The 21066-nt window shown below is 43.5% G+C and overlaps 2 protein-coding genes across 2 annotated transcripts in view; both read left to right on the top strand.

Moving 5' to 3' along the window:
• Window positions 1-753, top strand: part of SLC9C1 (solute carrier family 9 member C1) — a 75086-nt gene extending 74333 nt beyond the window's left edge. Inside the window, exon 27 of the mRNA XM_064589402.1 lies at window positions 537-753. The gene's annotated coding sequence lies outside the window, so the exon portion shown is untranslated. The remainder of the gene's footprint in view (window positions 1-536) is intronic.
• Window positions 426-20377, top strand: GCSAM (germinal center associated signaling and motility). Its single transcript, XM_064589469.1, has 9 exons — window positions 426-436; window positions 537-657; window positions 5487-5504; window positions 10455-10468; window positions 13355-13423; window positions 16061-16105; window positions 17131-17177; window positions 19065-19093; window positions 19995-20377. Exons 1-9 carry the CDS (start codon window positions 426-428, stop codon window positions 20307-20309), a joined length of 669 nt encoding a protein of 222 aa, XP_064445539.1. The 3' UTR covers window positions 20310-20377.
• The last annotated feature ends 689 nt before the right edge of the window (window positions 20378-21066 follow it).

The following is a 21066-nucleotide window of genomic DNA, read 5'->3' as shown; positions in this document are numbered from 1 at the left end:
GAAAAGATAAACCCAAATGATTCAACCAGGTGTTAGAAAGGTGAGAGTAGGGACAGGTGTGTTTACCTCTTATCTTCCGTGGTTTTATTGCTCTTGTAATGAAAAACATGACTGTAAAACTCCTAAGCATTATTCAAATATAAATAGTCTGGAACTTGTCTGTTCCTTTCTGCTCCCCTTTACACTCAGCCATCCCCATGCGGTGAAAAGGAGTGGTAGCAGCCAGAGCTGAGATCCCATCTGGGTTTCCCACAGTGGAACGTGCTCCTCCTAATAGGCCATAAACCACCCCTGTCCCGTTCAGCGGGCCCCAGGGGCTTCCCAGACTCGGACCCGTGGTTTAAATCATGCCACCACCACTTTGGGAAAGATGACTGACTCACACTCACTCACCCACTCGGCGCCCTTCCTCTGCCTCAGCAATAATGACCAGGAGGTATTTCCTGAAAACTGACCGTCTAGTACATCCTGCTCAGGGTTACAAGTCTCAGGCGCTTTTGCATTTGTTTTTCTTCCCCCCCCTACTTTTCTATTAGGACTGGTGGACGACACTGTTTTGAAGACTGGCGCACGTATGGGCACTGCTGCCAAGAGTCGCCTCCTGTTTTTGAAATACATTTCCCTGCATCAAAGGGAAGCGACATCGAGCTGGATCCCGTAAGGATGGTCCTGGTGCCACAAGGAAAGCTGTCTGGACCTTGCAACCATTCCACCTAAAATATATTTCTTGGAACATTTTCTTGATTTAAAATCTCTTTTATGGTAAATATCCAAAACATCTCAGAAAAATCATAGAGGAAGTTTTCATTTTAGAGCCAGAAAATAAGCTTGGGCCACCTAGGATAGTTTGCATAGATTTACTAGAACACAAATGATTTGATTCACTTTATGAAAAATAAAATGCTATTAAAATGTAGTTCAAATGTTGGTCTTAAATCAAGTATTGATTTTTGTCACTCATTGCACTTCACCCATCTTGGAACCACTCAGTGAATAAAATAGTAAAGAATGGAAACTGATTTACACTTAAACAGTGTAACTCAGTCCTAAATGAAACTTCCAGTGTCCATCCATTTTGTTCATCATCTCATTACAACAATGAGCCCAATGCCTGGCACATCATTTTTTTTTTTTTTTTTGAGAGAGAGACAGAGAGTGAAAGAGAGAGAGAGAGAGAGAGCTGGAGGGGGGGGCAGGGAGAGAGAGAGAGAGAGAATCCCAAGCAGGCTCCACACTCAGCATGGAGCCCAACATGGGGCTTGATCTCACAACCCTGAGATTATGACCTGAGCCAAAATGAAAAGTCAGATGCTCAACCAACTGGGGCACATCATTTTTTAAAATAGTCTTAACCAGGGGCACCTGGGTGGCTCAGTCGGTTAAGCATCCAACTCTTGATTTCGGCTCAGGTCATGATCTCATGGTTATGGGATCAAGCCCTGCATTGGGCTCCATGCTCAGCAGGGAGTCTGCTTAAGATTTTTCTACTCTCTCTCTCCCTCTGCCCCTTCCCCTGCTCTCTCTCTCTCTCTCTCTTTCTCTCTCAAATAAATAGATAAATATTTTTTAAAAAACAGTCTTAACCAGTTAAGAGTTATTGCATGCTTTCCGTATGCACGCTTTCCATAGTGTCTAACAAACACTATGCACTTACGGACTGACTTAATGTTCACAAGCATATAAGGCAGGTATTATTATTTCCAATTTACAAATGTGTAAACTGAAAGACTGTGAATAATTTGCCAAATATCTCACAACTAGTAATAGGCAGAACAGAGATTTGGAAACAAGCCTGTGATTAGCTATTATACCATATGTCTCTCCAGTATGGTAAGTCCTAAATAAATATCTGAAAAATTAATAAAAATTTAAATATATGTCTTCAGGACCATGCTTCCACCTGGGGGTTGGAAATCTGAATATTAAATTTTGTCTTCTACGAGTAGTGGTAGGCACATTTTCAGAAGCCAGGTATAGAGACTCCATTCACAAAAGGTCCTTGCGGAGAAAACAATTTGGTTTGTTTATGTTGGGAAAGTCAAATCAAACTACCATCACCTCTCTCCAAAACTGAACTCAACCAGTTTTTATTCTAATGATAATTGACTAGCAGCTGTTTTAGTGTTTGAGGGAACCCCATTAACGAGTACCCTTTTTCTCCTGAGTGCCAATGAAAATTAAAACAAAGGTTTGAGGCAGTTAGAGACTAAACCACCCACACACCCCCACACACACCCACTCATGCACACGCCTTTATTAGTAACTGAACTGACATAAAGAACTTGGTTGCCTTCTGACCCCCAGAATTGGATGTATTGACCATTGTAGGCATTTATCATTAAGTTTACTGCATAGCTGAGAACAATAAACAATGCAAGATTTGTAAAGTCAAATTCAGTCTTAAAAGAAATCAGGAAGAAAGGGGTGACAAAGAATGCCCAGATTTTGCTTCCAAATTCATCAATAAGCCACTCCACCTCGGCAGAATGAATGAGTTGGTGACAAGCCATGAGTGTTGGGGTAATGGAGAGTAAAGCCCTCAATCCCGAACAAGACACCAGGTGGAGAAGAAGTTCTCCACCAGTAGCTTGTCACTGACGGCAAGCACAGTAGGCACCAGACGCTCTTCCGAGTGTTTTGCCCTCAGTAGCTCAGGCAATTGTCACAGGAACTTTAGGAAGTGGGTACTATCACTGCCTCATTTTACAGAGGAAATAATGGGATTTAGGGAATTCAGGTAAATTACTCGAAATCACAGCTAGATGTAATGACATCGGTTTTCAAATCCTTTAAGCACATTCAGTATAATTTGTGAAGTAAATTCCCCAGACTTCGTTTTGGAAATCTAAAGCACCGGAGAAGAGGATACACTGCACAAATATTAGTCATGGTCAATTTTTGGCCAGGTTTGTGTTCTGGAGTGTAATCATTTTCACATGGGGAAAGAACCCTGAACAAGGTATTGAGATATGAAGTAAGTCCAGCGCCAGGCATGGTATATACCCACCCATCAGCAGGATCTGGGTGATTGTTGCCCAGGACTCTTCATCTGAATCTTAATCATCTGAAATAATGTAATGCGCTGACTTTGACCTGAGGAGGACGCTTAGAGCTCACTTACACTTGACTCTACAGCGGAAACCCCTTTATTTGCTTACAAAGCCCAGAATGTCTGCTTTTAAAATTTGTAGATAAAAGGCTTTCCTTGATCCTTTAATTCTTGAATTTCTTTTTAATTTAGCTTTTAACTTTTATGGTGCTTAAGCCCAGTTTGTAATTTTCCCCCCAGATTCTTAATCATGTATGTTCTATGTTAATCTCACTAATGAGAAACCAGAAACATTGCAAATGAAGGAATATTCTTCCCAAGGGTCATTCGTGGCTCAAACAGTGACAGGGAAGTGCTATACTCTCCACCTGCCATTAGATTTGTAAGAGCCCTCTCAGTGAGCTGAGCAAATCCCCATTTTGTTGCCAAATAGTCCTCTTACCATTAAAAATAACCCTCTGTGTTGTTATGATTCCTGGAAAGTCAGCAGAGCTATATGTGAATATCCCTCCACCAGAAAGCAAAATCCCAGGCCCAAAGTTCAGTTAGGGAGGTACTGAAACTCTGCTATTACCTCCTGTTTCAAACCAAGTACACATTAGTGAGGAATATCAGCAATGAATAGCCAGAGTTTCAAACACATAACTAACTCTCTGCACCACAAAGTAAACAGTTGGAAAATTACCCTCAGGAATACCACTCAATAATATCACTCCATGAAGTCTTTACCCTCTCCGTAAGCCCTTTGAGAAGGAAGCAGAATAGGGAAAACTTAGCTAAGCTATTAGATTCCTGACTCTACAAGAACTCTTAAATAAACCAGTTCTTTTCCTACCATAAAATGATCCATAAGGATTTTCCTTTCGCATAAATATCTCTCCCAGCTCCCTTCGCTAGCCACAAGAGTCTACAAAGGAGTAAGCTAGAGCCACATTTATCCCATCCAGTTCTTTGAGACCGAAGAAGCTCGAAGAATCACTCTTATCTGAAAGCCCTCTAACCTGCCTTAGCAGCTGAAGCCAGCCAGGTGTTTGAAAAGCCACATAAGAATTGGGAAGCATAACACACTCCAAACATGAAAGTATGTTTCAGTCTTTCCAGACATATTGGAGTGTTACAGACCAGAGTTCAAAGCTAAGTTCATCTTTCCACAAATACTTACTGAATAGGGCAATGAACAGACAGAAAGTGTCCACACTTCTTTTGAACTCAGATTCTAGCTCTCTTTCTTATTAAGGGGTGTCCTTGAGCAAGTCACTTGGCTTGTATGAGGTTGGGTGTCCTCATCTCTAAAATAGAGGAAATAGTCTTTATCCCATAGAATTCTTGCATGAGGGATGCCTGGGTGTCTCAGCCGGTCAAGCGTCTGCCTTTGGCTCAGGTCATGATCCCAGAGTCCTGGGATTGAACCCCACATCAGGCTCCCTGCTCAGCGGGGAGTCTGCTTCTCCCTCTGCCTGCCTGTATCTCTCTCTCTCTCTCTGACAAATAAATAAAATCTTAAAAAAAAAAAAGAATTCTTGCATGAACAAATGAGAAATTATATCTAAAACATTTAAACAGTGCATGGATTATAGGAAGTTCTCAACAAATAGTTATTTTGATATTAGCCTATGATCTTGAGATACAGGAAAACAGTGTTTGCATTTGTCATCAAGTGTCTGCAGTAATGCCAAAGGACAGGAAAGTAAATTTGAAGATTTCAACTCAAACTTCCACTGATTTCACCATCATCTGTTTACAAAGATCCAGGCTTCTATTTCCACTTCAATTCAATTCAATTTCTCATGTATTAGGCACTGGGGTCAGCACTGAGGAGGGTAAAAAGGTGGGTCTGATTAAAAAATGTGTTATTTTGGCTTCTTTTTGTGGGGATGAGTGCTGCTATACTTCCATTTGTGAAGTGGAGGTAGATTATTTAGTCCAGAGTCATTTTCACAGCAATAAATGTGTGTATTTTCTATCCATGTCCTGCTCTTCCCTGCTACATCACACAATCACAGGAAATTTTCATGATGGGTAGCTAACACTTCTACTCAGCTCAGCTTCTCCATCTAGTGGCCTGAGTAGAAGTGCAGCTTGAAGGTTAAGGAGTGATCCCCAGCAATGGCATATTGATTTCCAACCCTCACCCCTGAGGCACTGACCCTTCGGCTTTGCTCAACACTGGAACTAATTAAGCCACCCATGGGATAGTGTCCGGGCTGTTTGCTCAAACTGTTCCACCCAGAGTCTGGGATATCTTAATTCATACTGATGACGAGTCAGCAATAGTCCTACTCACTGGCTAAATGTCCTTGGCCATTTTGTTTTCTCCATAATACTGAAAAATTATGGTTCCCTTCTGCTGACCTCTAGGTAGGGTGAAAGGTACAGACGCCATTGAGGAGAGGGACTTTTAGATTGAATTGAAATTTTTTTTCGTTTTTTCCTGAAGGTAATGGGGAAGAGGAAGGTTAGTTATAACAATGTGTCAAGACTACTTCATTTTCTCTCTCTCTCTTTCTCTGTCTCTCTCTCTCTCACACACACACACACACCACTTTCTTCATACACAGAATGGCAGACCATTGGCTGTTACCCCAGATTTCTTACACACAGAAAAGAATGCTTTAGATAACTTCGAAGACATTCCCTAAAATGTATTGCAGTTGGTCAGCCTGGGAAAGAAAGTGGTTTTGACAGAGAAGAATGGGAGAAACAGATTAGTGCAGCCCTAGATTTCTTAGACCTGTATTCAGTGGACCCCCCCCCTAATTTTTTTTGTTAAGAATTTTCTTTCTTACTTCACTGCTTCACTTAATTTGCTGAGGAAAGGGTTTCCTGAATTTTAGATATTCCCCAGGTAAGAAAATCTGCCACCCTAACATCTTTCCTAGAGTTAATTACCCTAGGGATTAATGAAAACATTGGATGGTGGTACTGTTGGAGAAATATAATGAAAAAATCTCCTGCCATCCCAGAAAAATCTTTCCATAAAAGTAGAAGGAAAAAAAGTTTTATTATTTAATAAGCATTGAACCAGAATGCGCAGCAAGCCACAAGTGATTCACTACGGAGATTGTAAAGACCATGGAATTGTGTCCTTTTATATAACCAAGCAGATACAATCCATTGCATGCATTCTTTCAAGATAAAGTGACTAGTCCTCAAATAAGAGGATTTGACTGCACCACTTGCCACACACAACTCATCCTAAATTCATTTGGTAACATATTTGCTAACTGTCCTTAAAAGAGAACATTTCCTCTTTTTTCCATGGAAGTAGCTTGCAATTTGGAGTCCCCAGGCCAGCTGAATTTCTGCAGCTATTCCCCAGGGGTGGGGGGACTGGGAGGTTGGGCACGATCTTCCTTGGTGATTACATTTCAAAGAGAAAGCTCCCAGATCCTGAAGGAAACATTCCTGGGTTGCTTATTCAACCTTTACAAGATTTACTTACCCTTCAAAGGTAGAAAGAACTTACAAGTTCTCTAATGGAAAAGCTTTAAGAAAAGAGTGGAGAGAAAGTCCCCACCCTCATTTTCAGCAGAGAGAATTAAACTTCTTATCTTTTAAATTTGTATTTGCCCTTAAGAGTACTAAAATGTTAGAAATACTCATGTATTTTGCTTTGAGCCTCCAGTGCTCCTAGACTGGCTTTGCCCTCCTTTCCCTACAGTTCCTCCTCACGTCAGAATGTTTTCTCCTCCTCTGCAGGGACTGTTGTCTCTCGGCCGGTTGGTAGTGAAGCCCTCCTGGAAATGCTCCACATGGACAGACTGAAGCCTGGGGAGCAGCTAACAAGGGTGGCTGCAGACCTAGTACCCGCCCCATGCTGCTCCTCACTGCGGCAAGTGTGACCTCTGCATTACTCAAGGACAAGCAAGAAAGTAGCTTGCATTTTGTCTTACCTCATTTCAAGGAACCCCATGAGGGCAAGCCTCTATCTGCTTTGCTCCACGTTGAACCCGCAGTGCCCAGCGTATAGTAGGAGTTCAACATATACTTGTTAAAGAAATAAAGAAACGAATGAGTGATCAAACTGGAACCAGCCATTAAATATAAGAATAATACCAAAAATCCATGGTTCCCTGTCCCCAAGTTCATTTCTTTGTTTTTTTTTAACCTCTTTTTTTTCCACTGAGACATAATTTACATAGTAAAATGCACCCTTTTTGGTAGACAGCTATTTAGATTATGAGACACGCATGCAGTCATGTTGCCACCACCACAAGATACAAAAGAACAGAAAAATTCCCTCCTGCCCCTTGAAGGTCAATCCCTCCCCCACCCCCTGCTCCTGGCCACTGCTGATATATTTTCTGTCCCTACCATTTTGCCTTGGGCTGAATGTCATAAAAGGTAGGCTTTAAGTCTGGCTTCTTTCACTTTGCGTGATGCATTTGAGATTCATCTGTGTTGTTGCATGAATTTGTAGTCCACTCCTTTTTATTATCTGTCAGTCTTGGAGGGATGCAACAGTTTGTCTAGCTGGTCACCCCTTGAAAATCATTTGGGTTATTTCCAGGGTTTGAGGAGCAATTCTGAGTAAAGCAGCTATTGTCTGCAGGTTCCTAGAGATCTTATGTTTTATTTCACTTGGGACTGCTAAATTGTATGATGAGGCTACGCTTACCTTTACAAGAAACTACCATGCTGGTTTTCAAAGAGGCTGAACCAGTTTGCATTCCCATCGGCAATGCATGCAGCAAGCCCTGCATTCCCTCATCAGCACTTGGTATCATCAGTTTTTCTGTTGTTTTCAACGTTAGCCATTCTAATAGATGTAAATAAGACAACCAAAGACCCACAATGGCTTTACTTAGGCTAAGTCACCAAATGGGTGCTTAATACCTAACTAAGTGCAATTTCAATCTCCTCCAGAAATGTAAGTCTTAACTGGTGAGTAGGGAATTTTCTGATCAACATCAGTGATCCTCTTCATCCCGGAAAGGAAGAAGAGGTAATCCACCTAATAAGACCCCCTGTCCATCGTCCCTCTAAAGGAAAGTGACTCTGACTGGAACAATTCTTTCTTTTATTTTGCTAATAACTTTCCTGCCCCACCCTCCTATAAAAACCTTCCATTTTTGTACAACATCTCTCTACTTGCTGGATAGGATGCTGCCCAAGTCCTGAGTCTCTTATAAAGCCAATTAAGTGTTCAAAATCACTTGATTGACCTGTTTTTTGGCAAATGTGTATAAAGGTATTGCATTGTGGTTTGATTTACATTTCCCTAATGACTATGGTATTGGATATTTTTTCACGTATTTACCATCTATATATTTTCTCTGTTGAAATGTCTGTTCAAATATTTTGGCCATTTTGTTATTGGCTGTTTGTTTGCTTAGTGAGTTTTGAGAGTTCTTTATATATTCTGGATAAAATCTTTTTATCAGATATATGCTTTGTTAATAATTTCTATTGGTCATTGGGTTAACTTGTTTTAACCTTTTTTGGTTTTGTTTTGTTTTTTGTTTTTAAAGATTTTATTTATTTTTAATTATTTGACACAGACAGAGTGATAGTGAGAGAGAGCACAAGCAGGGGGAGCAGGAGAGGGAGAAGCAGGCTCTCTGATGAGCAAGCAGCCCGATGCAGGGCTCGATCCCAGGACCCTGGGATCATGACCTGAGCCAAAGGCAGCCGCTTAACCGACTGAGCCACCCAGGCGCCCCTAACCTTTTTTTGCTTTAAAACAAAATTCCCCCTCTGACTTTTCCAAGACTACGAAGTGGTTTTTATTAAAAAGTGGTATTTAGGAATCTGAAGTGAAAAACTCCATGGCCTGTCTGTAATTGCAGATGGGGCTTCCCCAGAAGCTCAACGCTCTCCTTGACCAATGGCTTCTGGTTAAGGCTAGTAGCCTGGTTCCCTCAGGAGTTGGGAAGGAAACATTTTCCTCTATTCTGGCTGTCCTAAGAATTAAATTGACATGAAACAAATTAACAGGAGAGAAACAAAAGCTCAATAACATGTCTGTCTCTTGTATGTAAGGGAGAGACTCAGGGAAACTAAGCAATTCCCCCAAAGGGCTGAAGCCATCCCCTTAAAAACCACCTTCAGTTAAAGACAAAAGATGTTGGGGATGGAGGGTCCGTGGTGGGAGGAAAAGGCACAGTAAACAAGGGTCGTGTTGTTATGCAGATTTAATTGCCTTCTGCATTAGTAAAAGTTTCTAGAGACTTAGAGCTCCCTCTTCCTGATACCCTTACACATGGAGATTTTCCTTGTCAATGCAAAAGTCTCTTACAGTAAGGTAATTTCTACTTGATTTTCAGAGCCTGTTTTGTATCTGAAGTTTCTTTAAAGTAACCAACTTAAAATAATATGCCAAAGAGGCACATCTCTGAGTGGCGAAATTTGCTCCCATTTACGGTCTCTGACATTTTAGGAAGTTGTGCATGCGTGCACCTCAGACTCTCCTCCCCCTGGGGTCCTCCTTCCGCCGCAGGGAGGTACTCTTCTCCTTTCAGCTCTCTGGCACTGGTGACCAGAGCAACACACAGTAAGTCAGGAGCTGCCCCCTTTAGAGCACCAGGCTGGCTGAGGGGAAGTCACCAGGAGAACTGAGAGAATGGGGAACTCTCTGCTGAGGGAAAACAGGTGAGTCCAGACTCCCCAGGGGAAAGCAGGGGATGTGGGACAGAGCCATCAAGAAAAAAAAGAGGTCTTTGGGCAAGGGGAGGGAACAGGGTAAAGAACTGAAAAAAAATTAAGTGCCTACTGATGGTCAGACACTAAGTTCAACTCCTTATAGGGCTGGCCTTCTCCCCAGAATCAGAGTGAGCAAGCAGCTGGTGGAGAACCCCCAAAAGGCAGAAGGACTTTATCAAGGGAGGTCAATGCAGTAAACCATGACTTCAAGAAATGGAACAATTTTCTGCGGGCTGGCAGGGGATGGGGCGGGAGGACAGTCTCCTGAGTTCTGAATGCCTGCAAGGAGCTCAAAGACACCACTACTCTTTTAATTACTATTTTATTTTATTTATTTTATTTTATTTATTTTTTTTTATTTTAAAGATTTTATTTATATATTTGAGAGAGAGAGAATGAGAGAGCACATGAGAGGGGGGAGGGTCAGAGGGAGAAGCAGGCTCCCCGCCGAGCAGGGAGCCCGATGCGGGACTCGATCCAGGGACTCCAGGATCATGACCTGAGCCCAAGGCAGTTGCTTAACCGACTGAGCCACCCAGGCGCCCGACTGCTTTGATGTTAATGAAGATGATGGTCCCCCAAATAATATCTTATTATTATTAAACCTTACTGTGTGTAAGGCACTGTGCTAGCATCACACGCACTAGAAACTTCCAAGGTAGGTATTGTATTATTATTTCCTCTTAAAATTAGGAAACTGAGGTCTAGAAAAAGTAAGCCAAATTCTTGACCGATTTTAATGACCTCTGCTTACCCATTGCAGGGAATGTGCACCAGGTGAGACCTCACTCCTGCCACTGGGAGCTTGCTATTTATTTTGAACTAAAATAGTAATTAAGGGGCGCCTGGGTGGCTCAGTTGGTTAAGCGACTGCCTTCGGCTCGGGTCATGATCCTGGAGTCCCGGGATCGAGTCCCGCATCGGGCTCCCTGCTCAGCAGGGAGTCTGCTTCTCCCTCTGACCTTCCTCCTTCTCATGCTCTCTCTATCTCTCATTCTCTCTCTCAAATAAATAAAAATCTTTAAAAAAAAAAATCAAAGCAGTCATTGTAAAAATTAGTACCACCCAAAACAAAGAGAATCCCTAGTGAGGTGGTCTAGGGAGAATGAACTCGCTGGGACAAGGAAAGGGGAGGATTTTTAAGGATTACGTTTGGCATCCCGAGTCTCAGTTCCTACCACTGGGAGCTAAGACACGGGACTCAAAATGCTACCTGCCAAAAAGAGGCTTGGTGAACCAATGGGATGTGTCCTGCCCCTCCCTGAAACCCAGTGTTTTCTGAAACTCCTCCCTGGTTCCTCAGGCCTTGAGCCATCTGCAGCTCGGCCATGTTATCAGCTTAAAAATCCCTATTCTCATATCTATGTGTGAGTTCCTCAAATGTAGAGACTGTTTCTTAGTCATGTTTGAATTCCTGTTTCTTAGCATTATTTCTGACAAATAGTAGGCACTCAAAAAGAGTTTGATGAATGATTGGAAACGTGAGGAAATCACTGTCTTGAGAAGAAAAATAAAACAAAATACAGATATAATGTGACTGAGAAAGTCATGATTGATGTGACATTTGTAGTTTTTTGGGTTTTTTTTTTTAGAATTTTGGTGTGAGGGTGAAGGATTAGGACTTTAATACATGTTAGTTGTAGAAACAGGGAAAAATACATGAACTATAAAGAAAATAAGATGGTAAATCACATTTATAACTGTTGACAACATTAGATACATCTTCCTTATTTTAATGTCTGTATTTACCAGTCATTTGTCTTTCTTTGTCTGTGAAGAGCCAGTAATGTCTTTTGCCTATTTTTTGTTTTGGATTTTGGTCTACTTTGTTTTACTGATAGTACAAGCTATTCTCAGTTTCAAGAAATCAGCACTTTCTCATATTACAAAAAATATTTTTTCTAGTCTGTATATCTTGTGCCCTGCAAACTTTTTATGTTTTGTTTACTGTTTCTTAAACCTAATTGAATTAACTCTAGAAAGCTCTTCGGTTTCTACCAATTTATGCTTAAAATTTTCCCCATCTTAAGATAAGACACATCCACAGTATCATTTTTTTGTTGTTTTATTGCTTTATATGTAGCCCCATATATTCACTATATGGTGTCAAATACGCAACACACACACACACCCCACCCATCCACACACACACACATATATATATATTTTTTTTTTTTTTTCAAAATAGTTGATCAGTTGGTTCAGCATCTTCATTTCCAAGCTGATTTAAAATGTTTCCCTTAGTATAATTTTCAAAGGCTTTTATTTCCTGGGATCTGATTTTCAACTTCACCCCTACCTCCCGTTTATCATCCAGTCAGCACAGCCCCACCATGGTTCTCCAGATCCGATTTGTTACAAAAGCCATGGAGACCCGCCCCCCTCCCCACACACACACACTGAGCAGTGTGTCACCTAGTCTTCTACAAGAGGAGCTCAGAGTCTTACTGATTGGTGGTCCTCGGACAAGTTACCTAACATTTTTGGCCTCAGTTTTCTCATTGGTAAAAAATAGAATCATAACATTTATCTCATGGATTTATTCTGAGATTAAATGAAATATAACATATAAAATGTATGTGTTATATACATTTAGTAAGTGGAGTGTGTGTGTGTGTGTGTGTGGAGAGAGAGAGAAGATGAGAGAAAGTAATAAGCATATAGTAAGTAGTACTTAAGTTTTTTTTTAAGATTTTATTTATTTATGGGCGCCTGGGTGGCTCAGTTGGTTAAGCGACTGCCTTCGGCTCAGGTCATCATCCTGGAGTCCCAGGATCGAGTCCCACATCGGGCTCCCTGCTCGGCAGGGAGTCTGCTTCTCCCTCTGACCCTCCCCCCTCTCATGCTCTCTCTCTCTCTCATTCTCTCTCTCAAATAAATAAATAAAATCTTTTTTTAAAAGATTTTATTTATTTATTTGAGAGAGAGACAGAGAGAGCGAGCACAAGTAGGCAGAGTGGAAGGCAGAGGGAGAGAGGAGAAGCAGGCTCCCCGCCCAGCAGAGAGCCTGATGCAGGGCTCAATCCCAGGACCCCAGGATCATGACTGAGCCAAAGGCAGACGTCCAACCAACTGAGCCACGCAGGCGCCCCAGTAGTAGTTAATTTTTAGTTTCTTTTTCTCTATACTCTGAAATCCCCACAAGTGAAAAAAAAATGGTTATACAGAAACCCAACCCGCACAAGGAACAGATTTATTTTCTTTCTTTAATCCTTTCTTCTCCTCTTATCCCATGTTCTCTGCCTTGGTGCTGTGAAAGCTGATGACTTACCTGGGACAGGCCAGTACCCTTCCCCATCCCCATGCACCATCCCGAAGACTGCGCCAAGCGGACAGGCCTCTCCATATGCTGATAGTCTCATGGTCATCATGAGCAATCCTGGCCGCATGGGAACAAATGATTTAGGACCGGTGGTGTGTGGAGTTTGTCAGAGAATGTCGGTGGGTGGGCTGTTGCCACGATAATGAGGAAGCGTCAGATAAAAGGTTGCCATGTATGTTAAAGAGAAGCTGTGAACAGATCTAAGGGGAACAGGCGGAAGCCGAGGTGATGCTGGGGTGACACACAAATGGCAGAAATGACAAAAGTTGGAAAAATTGGGAATCGAGGAGGGAAGCCCGGAAAGGAAGAACTTAGCTCATTCTTGATATGTTGGGTTTTAGGTGGCAGCAGGGCACTCAAGAAATACCCTGGACTCTGAAAAACCAAAGCTTCGAACAGAGAACATCCGGGTGAGAACAAATCCAACAAACCTTCTCCCAGCCTTTGCCCATGAAGAGTAAAGTCTGCTGCCTCTGTTCATTTAGCTCAAGTACCTTTGTGCTCAAGCTCCATCCTGACCATTCCATTTTAAACTCTTTAAGTTTCTATTGCTGAGGTGACTACCTCTCCCACATGATCGTTAAAAGGTTTGTGGAGAGAGACACTTGCAATTACCCTGATGCTGTTAGACCAAGATTTCCTCATGAACCCTTTCTGACCAGTCCTTTTGAGTGCCAGGGAATCACTCAAATATGGAACTAGGGTCTCAGGGTCCAAGAATTCCAAAGAGTAGCAAAGCCAGTTGTTCTGTGGCCTATAGAGTTATCTGCCCTTTTCCCATGGTTTCAGGAGAAGCTCTTGAAAGAATATCAATTAAATTAAAAAGCAACCACTGAGCCAAAGCTTGTATTAGGAGCTGGACACCCAAAGATCCCCCAACAGGGATCTGTACTGTATCACTGGGGATATGTCTGGATGGTATTTTTACAGTACATGTCTTTAGGGCAAGCTAAGGATCATCTATTTGGGGGATATCCCTGGACATGTGTTAAAGCATATACTCCAAATAATGAACCAGACCAAAAGGGTCATGGGCATTATAACAAGGGAGAGACTGGGTAGACTAGGGGGCCAGGGAAGCTTTATGTAAGAGACAGGAACCTGGAATTGCTGGCACAGAGTGTGGCGTCCCAGAGATGCATCTGGTCTCCTGCAGAACCTACCCCAAACCAAAACATCCATGCTGAAATGCAAGAATACATGACAGAAAAATTGAGTGGGGGGAATAATAAGCTTGAAAATAGCTTTTGCCCATATTTAACTTTATGTGACCCTTACAACTCCATGAGGTAAGCAGTGTAAGCATCTTCGTTTTACGACAAAGAAACCATGGCTCAAGTTTTCCAAAGATCCTGGTGCTGTCAGTAACTCAAAATCGGCTGTCTTTTCTCATCACCCAAATCTTCTCAGGGAACCCAGTTTCTTAGCACTGGTGAGGTTCAGTGGTTTCCTTCTGGCGTTTCTTCAGCCACAGAAACGGGAGATAGAAACAACGGCTGAAAGTCGCACAAAGAGGGGCCATGCCTTTCAGCCCTCAAACTCTGGGGGTACAGGGATCCCCAGTTGCTGTCAGAACACTCTGCCATGCTGGCGCCCACAGCGTCTCCTCCAGCACCCTTTGCAAGGGAACTCCCTGGGAAGCTCACTTTGGGGGGGATATGTCTAGATGGTATTTTTACAGACCCTTTTAACATAGTGTTACTGGGACATGCAGGGCTTTCACATTCAACTACCTAGGTAGCTGACTATGACTCAAGTTCAGAGAGATGCCCAGCATGATAGACGTCAGCCTGGATGTCTGACTGCAGAACAATCTGCCTGCCTTAAAAGAGATCCCAAGTCCTGTTAATTTACGTGTCCCTTGGGTCAAGGAGGCAGATTTGATGACCTGAGCCAGTTAGAGTTACTCTGTTCTAGGCTACTCGTTCATTTATCAAATATTTATTGAAAACAGATTTACCAGCCACTCTGGCACATGCTGGTGATCTATGCGGGCGATGAACAAAATAAATCTATACGGTCCCCGACTTTATGAATCTCTAGTGTAGGATGTAAACAAATGAACTGTTAAATAACAAAATTCAACCAAGTAAATGGGAAGATCTACTTGTCTTTATTAAATGATTCACAAATCAGCAACACCCCACCTAGTAGGTAGAGAGGCTCTCTAAGGAGTTGTATATAGAAGGAGGGTGGAGAAAAGAAAGTAATTAGCAGAAGAAAAACATAATTCCAGGTGAGGCTACTACTTCCTGAGGGGAAAAGCAAGGTGTCTTATCATGCAGATTACCTCACCTTTTTGTGGGGATGGAGAAGGCCAGGTGACAGACTCAATGGCACAAATTGAAGAATTCCCGGCTGATGGGTTAAGACTACATTGATGGAGGAGGTTGAAACTGCAATTCAATTATGTTTTAAGCACCAGTTTGGGAACTCAGTCCAAGTGACACCATTTTGAGCCAGTGTTGTTTTGGGGTTTTTTTCAACCCAACAATTATAATGTGGTATACATTTATAATTATAGTATAAATAGGAGAAATTCAGAGTACAGTAGAATTCGCTATAAATATTGCTTAACCTGTACCAGAAAGAAATTTCTAAAATGTCCACGCACTGATACCGTGATTTCCTGGAGATGACTCTTGTGTGTCCTTCATCATAAGAGGCCAAGTAAATCATTGAAATCAGGGATGAGCAAGCTCTTCTAGGTGACTTGGACACATCTATCATGCTAGAATGACTCCTTCCTCCCAGGATATGAACTGCCCCTTTGGAAATATGGAGATGATGCCTATCAACAGCAGAAAGTTCCTTCCCCCTTTAGGAGTTGATATGCATTGTCTTCATATTTCCAAAGGGGCAGTTCATGTTCTGGGAGGAAGGAATCATTCTAGCATGATAGATGTGTCCAAGTCGTCTAGAATAAATACTGTGTTGGGGGTTGGGAGAGGAAAAAAGCGTTTTTCACAGAACTGGCAAAGAGGAGTCACCCTAATCAAGCTGCAGAAACCAACATGGTGACTTGTGTCATCTCATGGTTATTTTAGATGCTGGGACCGCTATGTTGCCGAAAGGTGTTTCTGCCTTCCGTGGTGAGTGGAGAATTGTTTTCAAGAGTTATTTCCCTGAGTGTGGTTTCAATGTGGTATTTACTGTAAATCACCTGTAACTGCCCACTGTCTGTGGCCACAGGGGAAGCCTGTGACTCCCCAGACTCAGTCATCTGAGAGTCAGTCAGGAAAGTGACAATTAGAGCCTGGTGAGAAACAGGAACAATAGTCTTGATGGTGCTCCTCGAACCAGAAAGCCTCAGAAGCAAGGCTGAAAGTGGCTACAGTAGAGAGAAAGACCACTCCTCACACTGTAAGTGCTAGACTCCGTGTGTGGAAGCACACGTTTCTGGCCCTTGCACAGAAAACTCACAGCCAGGGTGATCATATAAGTCATCTGACACCCTGGGAAGGCGTTGAGAGTGAAAGGCATGCTACAAATAATTTGGGGTCCCTAAGTGACTGATAAGGACATTACCCAGACTCCCTAAGCCAAGTGGGACATATGGTCATGCTGCTTGGCACACATGTCATTGTCTCCTGAGATGATAATGAGCTTCCATTATATTTAGACTGTGTTCCTCTGGGGGACTCGGCTCTACAGAGTAGTTACCCCTGGTGCTCACATGGGCCATGTTTGCTTGCTTGCTTGCTTGGAGATCAGAGATCAGCCTTGGGGTTGGAATTGGAAATAACCTTGGCTCCTTATGTCACATGATATAAAAGAAATTGCTATTTTGTTAGAAAAAAAATCCCCAAATATTTACCGATGTCATCACCATAGTTCTCCATTTATAAATCAGTTCTACCTCAACCCATAGAAAAGGGAGAAGGGAGGAGAGAGAGAGAGATACACACACACACACACACACACACAAAGGTGGAGATTTCTACTTGGTCTTATCATTCATTTTTCCTTTTATCTATCTTCGTTCTCCTCCACGCTAAAGGAGGCATAACTTTAACAAATGAAAGAGTTAAAGATAAGGTTTTGGAGTCCAGTGTCATTTCCTTTGAGAGTTTCTGAATATTGAAACCACCAATTTTCCTTCCTTTCCTTTTTTCAGGAAAAAAGTACGCATTTGTAAAGCAAAGCCAGATTCCTCAAAGAAGAGTAAGTCATTGCTTTTTCATCTTTTCTACTTTGGATAGACTTACATTTCCACACCGCCCCTTCTCTGTGCTTCCCAAGCTCCTTGGGTGTCGTCCTTCCAGTGTAATACTTACGTGTGGATCTGTGTCACTCGTCCAGTTGCTTGTGTCTCTCTCCACGAGACTGTGAGCTCATCGAAGCAGGAACTGGCTACTGATCTCCGTATCCCTCCGTGAGGTCTGGAGGCCAGATGGGTGAACTGGGAACAATAACTGGAAAGGTGGAGGGTCACAGAGAGCAACGAGGAGGGGCGGGGCCTTGTAGGTAAGCTTAGGATTGGAGTTTTTGTCTTGAGAACTGCAAAACTATTGAGGGGCTTTAAACAAGGGGCTGGTATGATGCCCTTTGCATGAAAAGACACCGCCTGGGTTGCTGTGCAGAGAGCACATTGCACTAGCGTCTGGCAAGAGCGGATGCTGGAAGATCACTTAGGGGGTGAGGCAATGGTCTTTGGAGACAGAAGAGGACTGCAGCTAAGGAGAAGAAATTCGAGAAGGAGAGGGTGGTGAATAGCATCACATGCAAGAAAGAGAGAAAGGAAGTATAGGCCTGAGGACAGGCCACTGTATTTCTAAAGAAGAAAAGTGATGGAGTTTTGCCTCTGCCTTCCTGGGTTTTTTTTAATTTTTTTTTTTTTTTAAGATTTTATTTATTTGACAGAGAGAACACAAGCAGAGGGAGACAGGGAGAAGCAGGCTCCCTGCTGATGAGCAAGGAGCCTGATGTGGGACTCGATCCCAGGACCCTGGGATCATGACCCAGGCCGAAGGCAGCCGCTTAACTGACTGAGCCACCCGGGCGTCCCTACCTTCCTGGGTTTAAAGAGCAGAGCCTAATTCATTCACTCTGAGTCTTGCAAACTAGCTCCGTAAAGTGTATGCGTGAATAATACGACCCTCCCACCCCTAGCGTCACCCCAGGGAATGGTGGGGCCCAGGAAACCCCAATCGCCATCAGAGCAAAACAAGGCGGAGATAAGACCTCTAATGCTAAAACTCACAGATGTTCCTCACAGTGATAATCAGAGATGTCCTAGATGGCCACGGGAATTTATGGAGATGTGAGAATCTGGGATGTCAGTCCTGAGGGAAGGTAAATCCATAATATAATAAATAAGATGGGCTGCAGGGGCACATCCACCTCCTATGTAGGAAGGCATCCTGCGGCTTCCGTGTGAAAGTTCACGTTGGCTTATTGAGCCTGTGTGTTTGTGAGGGGGTAGCGAGTGCGTCCATTTGCCTCTTTGCTGAGTGGCCATAGCCGATTGCTTTTAAATAAACTGGCTTTTGAAAATCTGGCCAGCTTTTGTGTGTATCTGCTAGCAAATTCAGGAATGGGAATGCTCAATTTAAGAATTTCCTTCCGTCAAGCTCTTCCTGAGCACCAGCCCCCCACTACCATCATCCCCTGTCACCTGCAGTAGACACGACAGTCCTCTTTTTCATCGTGGATCCTCAGGGGCCCTTGTCTGCCTCCTATGCTAGCCTGTGAGCCCCTTGAGGACAGGAACTGTTTCTGATTTTTCTTTGTCTCCACAGTGCCTGGTACAGGGTAGGTATGCAATGAATTTTGTATGAGGGAGGGAGGGGTGGGGGGGAGAGAGGGAATTGTGATTTCCCTTCCAAAACCCCACCGAATATGTCTCCCTCCACTCAGCCCCAAACAGCTCTGCTGTTTCTTTAGCTGGTCCTGCCATTCCCCAGGGGTGTGTCGCAGGTCAGAAGAGCCTGATGGACCACTGTTTGGCTCTCTGACTGCTTATGTCCCCGTGTCCACCCCTCCCCCCCACTCCCCATCCTCTCTCAAATCTCTCCATGACCTGAGATTGATTGTATTTTCTTTCTCCAGATAAAGGCATGTCATCTGCTCCCACGCAGGTAATGCAAACACCTCTGAACGCTTTTCTGAGAAGCCAGTAGCAATGCAGATGCCCCCGATGGCAGAAGTTGGCCTCCAAGACCCCTTCAAACCTCGAGATGAAAGAAAGACTTCAGATGCCAGGGCTTGTCGGCCCAGGGCCCCGTACAGAGCCTGGTGGCAACAGCAGCAGCCACCTCTGTTGTACATCTTACTGAAAGGGGCTAATATATCTGGAGCCCTTTGCTGATGCCAGGCAGTGGGCTGAGGGCTTTGCCTGGAGTGTCTCATGTCGCTGTTACGGCGACCCTATAAGACTGGCACTGTTATTTCCCCTGTTGTCCAAGTGAGAAAATGGAGAGGCCAAGTGATAGTCTTCCCAAGCCAGACGCTGACAAGAAGTCAGGCGCATGATTCCAAACCAAGCCTCAGTCCCAGATCCAAGGTTCTCCCTCTTGTACTTTGCTGCTTTGCTTTCTATCTCTTGAGATTCCACTGCCTGGGAGCTTCTTTTGAGGGGTTTCCCTTTTTAATAATGCAAAAATCTCTAGAATGAGTGGTTAAATATCATAAGCTGTCATGCCAAGGTGGCCTCAGATTGTTCTCTTATATAAAAATGTGCTGCCCTCAGGGTCTGAGACTTGGGAATTATATATATGACTTGGGATAGTCAGGGGTCACTCTGGAACATGGGGCAGAAAGGACATGCCTGGGTAGGCTGAATACTCCGGACAGCATGAGCTGTCTGGATGCCTGGGCTAGTGGTTGGGGTGGGGGCAGCCATCAGGAAAAACAGCCAGGGGTTGGAGGAGAGATGGTCATGGAAGACAGATTTTGGCCAGGGTTGGGTCTGTGTTGAGCCTGGAGTATATAAAGGGAATGGCAAGAGGCTCACTCTTGATAAGGTTCTTCTTTGACCAGCAGGACGATGCTGATCAGAGCTCCTCGGAGGATCTCTGCTACACCCTCATTAATCATGGCGTCCTTGGGAGAAGGCCGTCAGGGATCTCCGGTGAGGGGTGCTATGAGAATGTTTCCCCCAAGACCAAGACATCCAGGAAGTCCTTGGGAGAAACCGAGACTTCATACACACTTCTCCGGGTGCCTTCCTCCCCAAGGCATTTGTCTTCCCCAGAAGATGAATATGAACTTGTAGTCCCTAGTAAAATCTTCCACTCCCTGCAACAGCCACATCTACCTCTGCCACCGTCGAAGACTCAGGTTTCCTATTTATAATGAAATAGTTGGACCAGTACTTGTCTAATACCAGTAAATAAAAACCGGGGGTGCGGGGTTCTGGTTGAAGCAGGTGTGGGGTCTAGAGCCCTTCAGGCTTACCCCCCTCCACACACACAACAGCCCTTGCTACAGGGGTCTCTGCAGAATCTGGTTTGCCAACCACAGGGCCTCTTAGATCCAGCTCAATATTCATCATCCAAAGACCAACCACCTATCCCGAACACCACTCTTTGAGAACGGAGTGGCCATCTTTGATTCCAAATGGCTTTGGAAAAGGACCACTTAGCTCAGTGGAGGGAGGGGCTTCTTGGTCCCCTACAGCTATGAGCATCACAAAGGGTCTGCTCCTCTGTCCAGATTCTTCTCCATAAAATGTCCACATGATTGTCTCCTGGAGTCACAAGGAAGCCTTATCCATCGTACTAAGTGTGCCAAGGGGTTCCACTGGTTCCACACATGTTTGAAGGCCCAACCCCTCACTCCAAGCCTTCCAGGTGGCAACCTGTGTGTTCTCTCACCCTGTGCCACTTAGCCGTGTCCTTTGCATCGTGTCCTTTGACTTGTTGACCCTTGTGGTTTTGTTGGTTATGTGACTTGAATCAGTAAGTTCTACATCAGGTTTTTATATAATTTTTAATATAATTTTAGTCCATATTTTTTAACCTCGTGTTTCTCCCTAGAAATCTTAACAAGAAAATCACAGCATTAGAGAATGGTAGAGTAGAAAGACCTATGGAGACACTCTAATCCCATT

This window comes from Mirounga angustirostris, unplaced genomic scaffold, assembly GCF_029215605.1.
Source record: "Mirounga angustirostris isolate CCGP_5_RB_7025 unplaced genomic scaffold, mMirAng1.0.hap1 SCAF_1, whole genome shotgun sequence".
Classification (NCBI taxonomy): Eukaryota; Metazoa; Chordata; class Mammalia; order Carnivora; family Phocidae; genus Mirounga; species Mirounga angustirostris.
This window is presented reverse-complemented; position numbering and strand designations above follow the sequence as displayed.

Bases quoted from the DNA above. Each gene is read 5' to 3' on its own strand.
- GCSAM (XM_064589469.1), top strand. The intron at 13,424-16,060 runs GTGAGAACAAAT...TGGTTATTTTAG, and splicing joins TTCGAACAGAGAACATCCGG to ATGCTGGGACCGCTATGTTG. The intron at 16,106-17,130 runs GTGAGTGGAGAA...TCCTTTTTTCAG, and splicing joins AGGTGTTTCTGCCTTCCGTG to GAAAAAAGTACGCATTTGTA.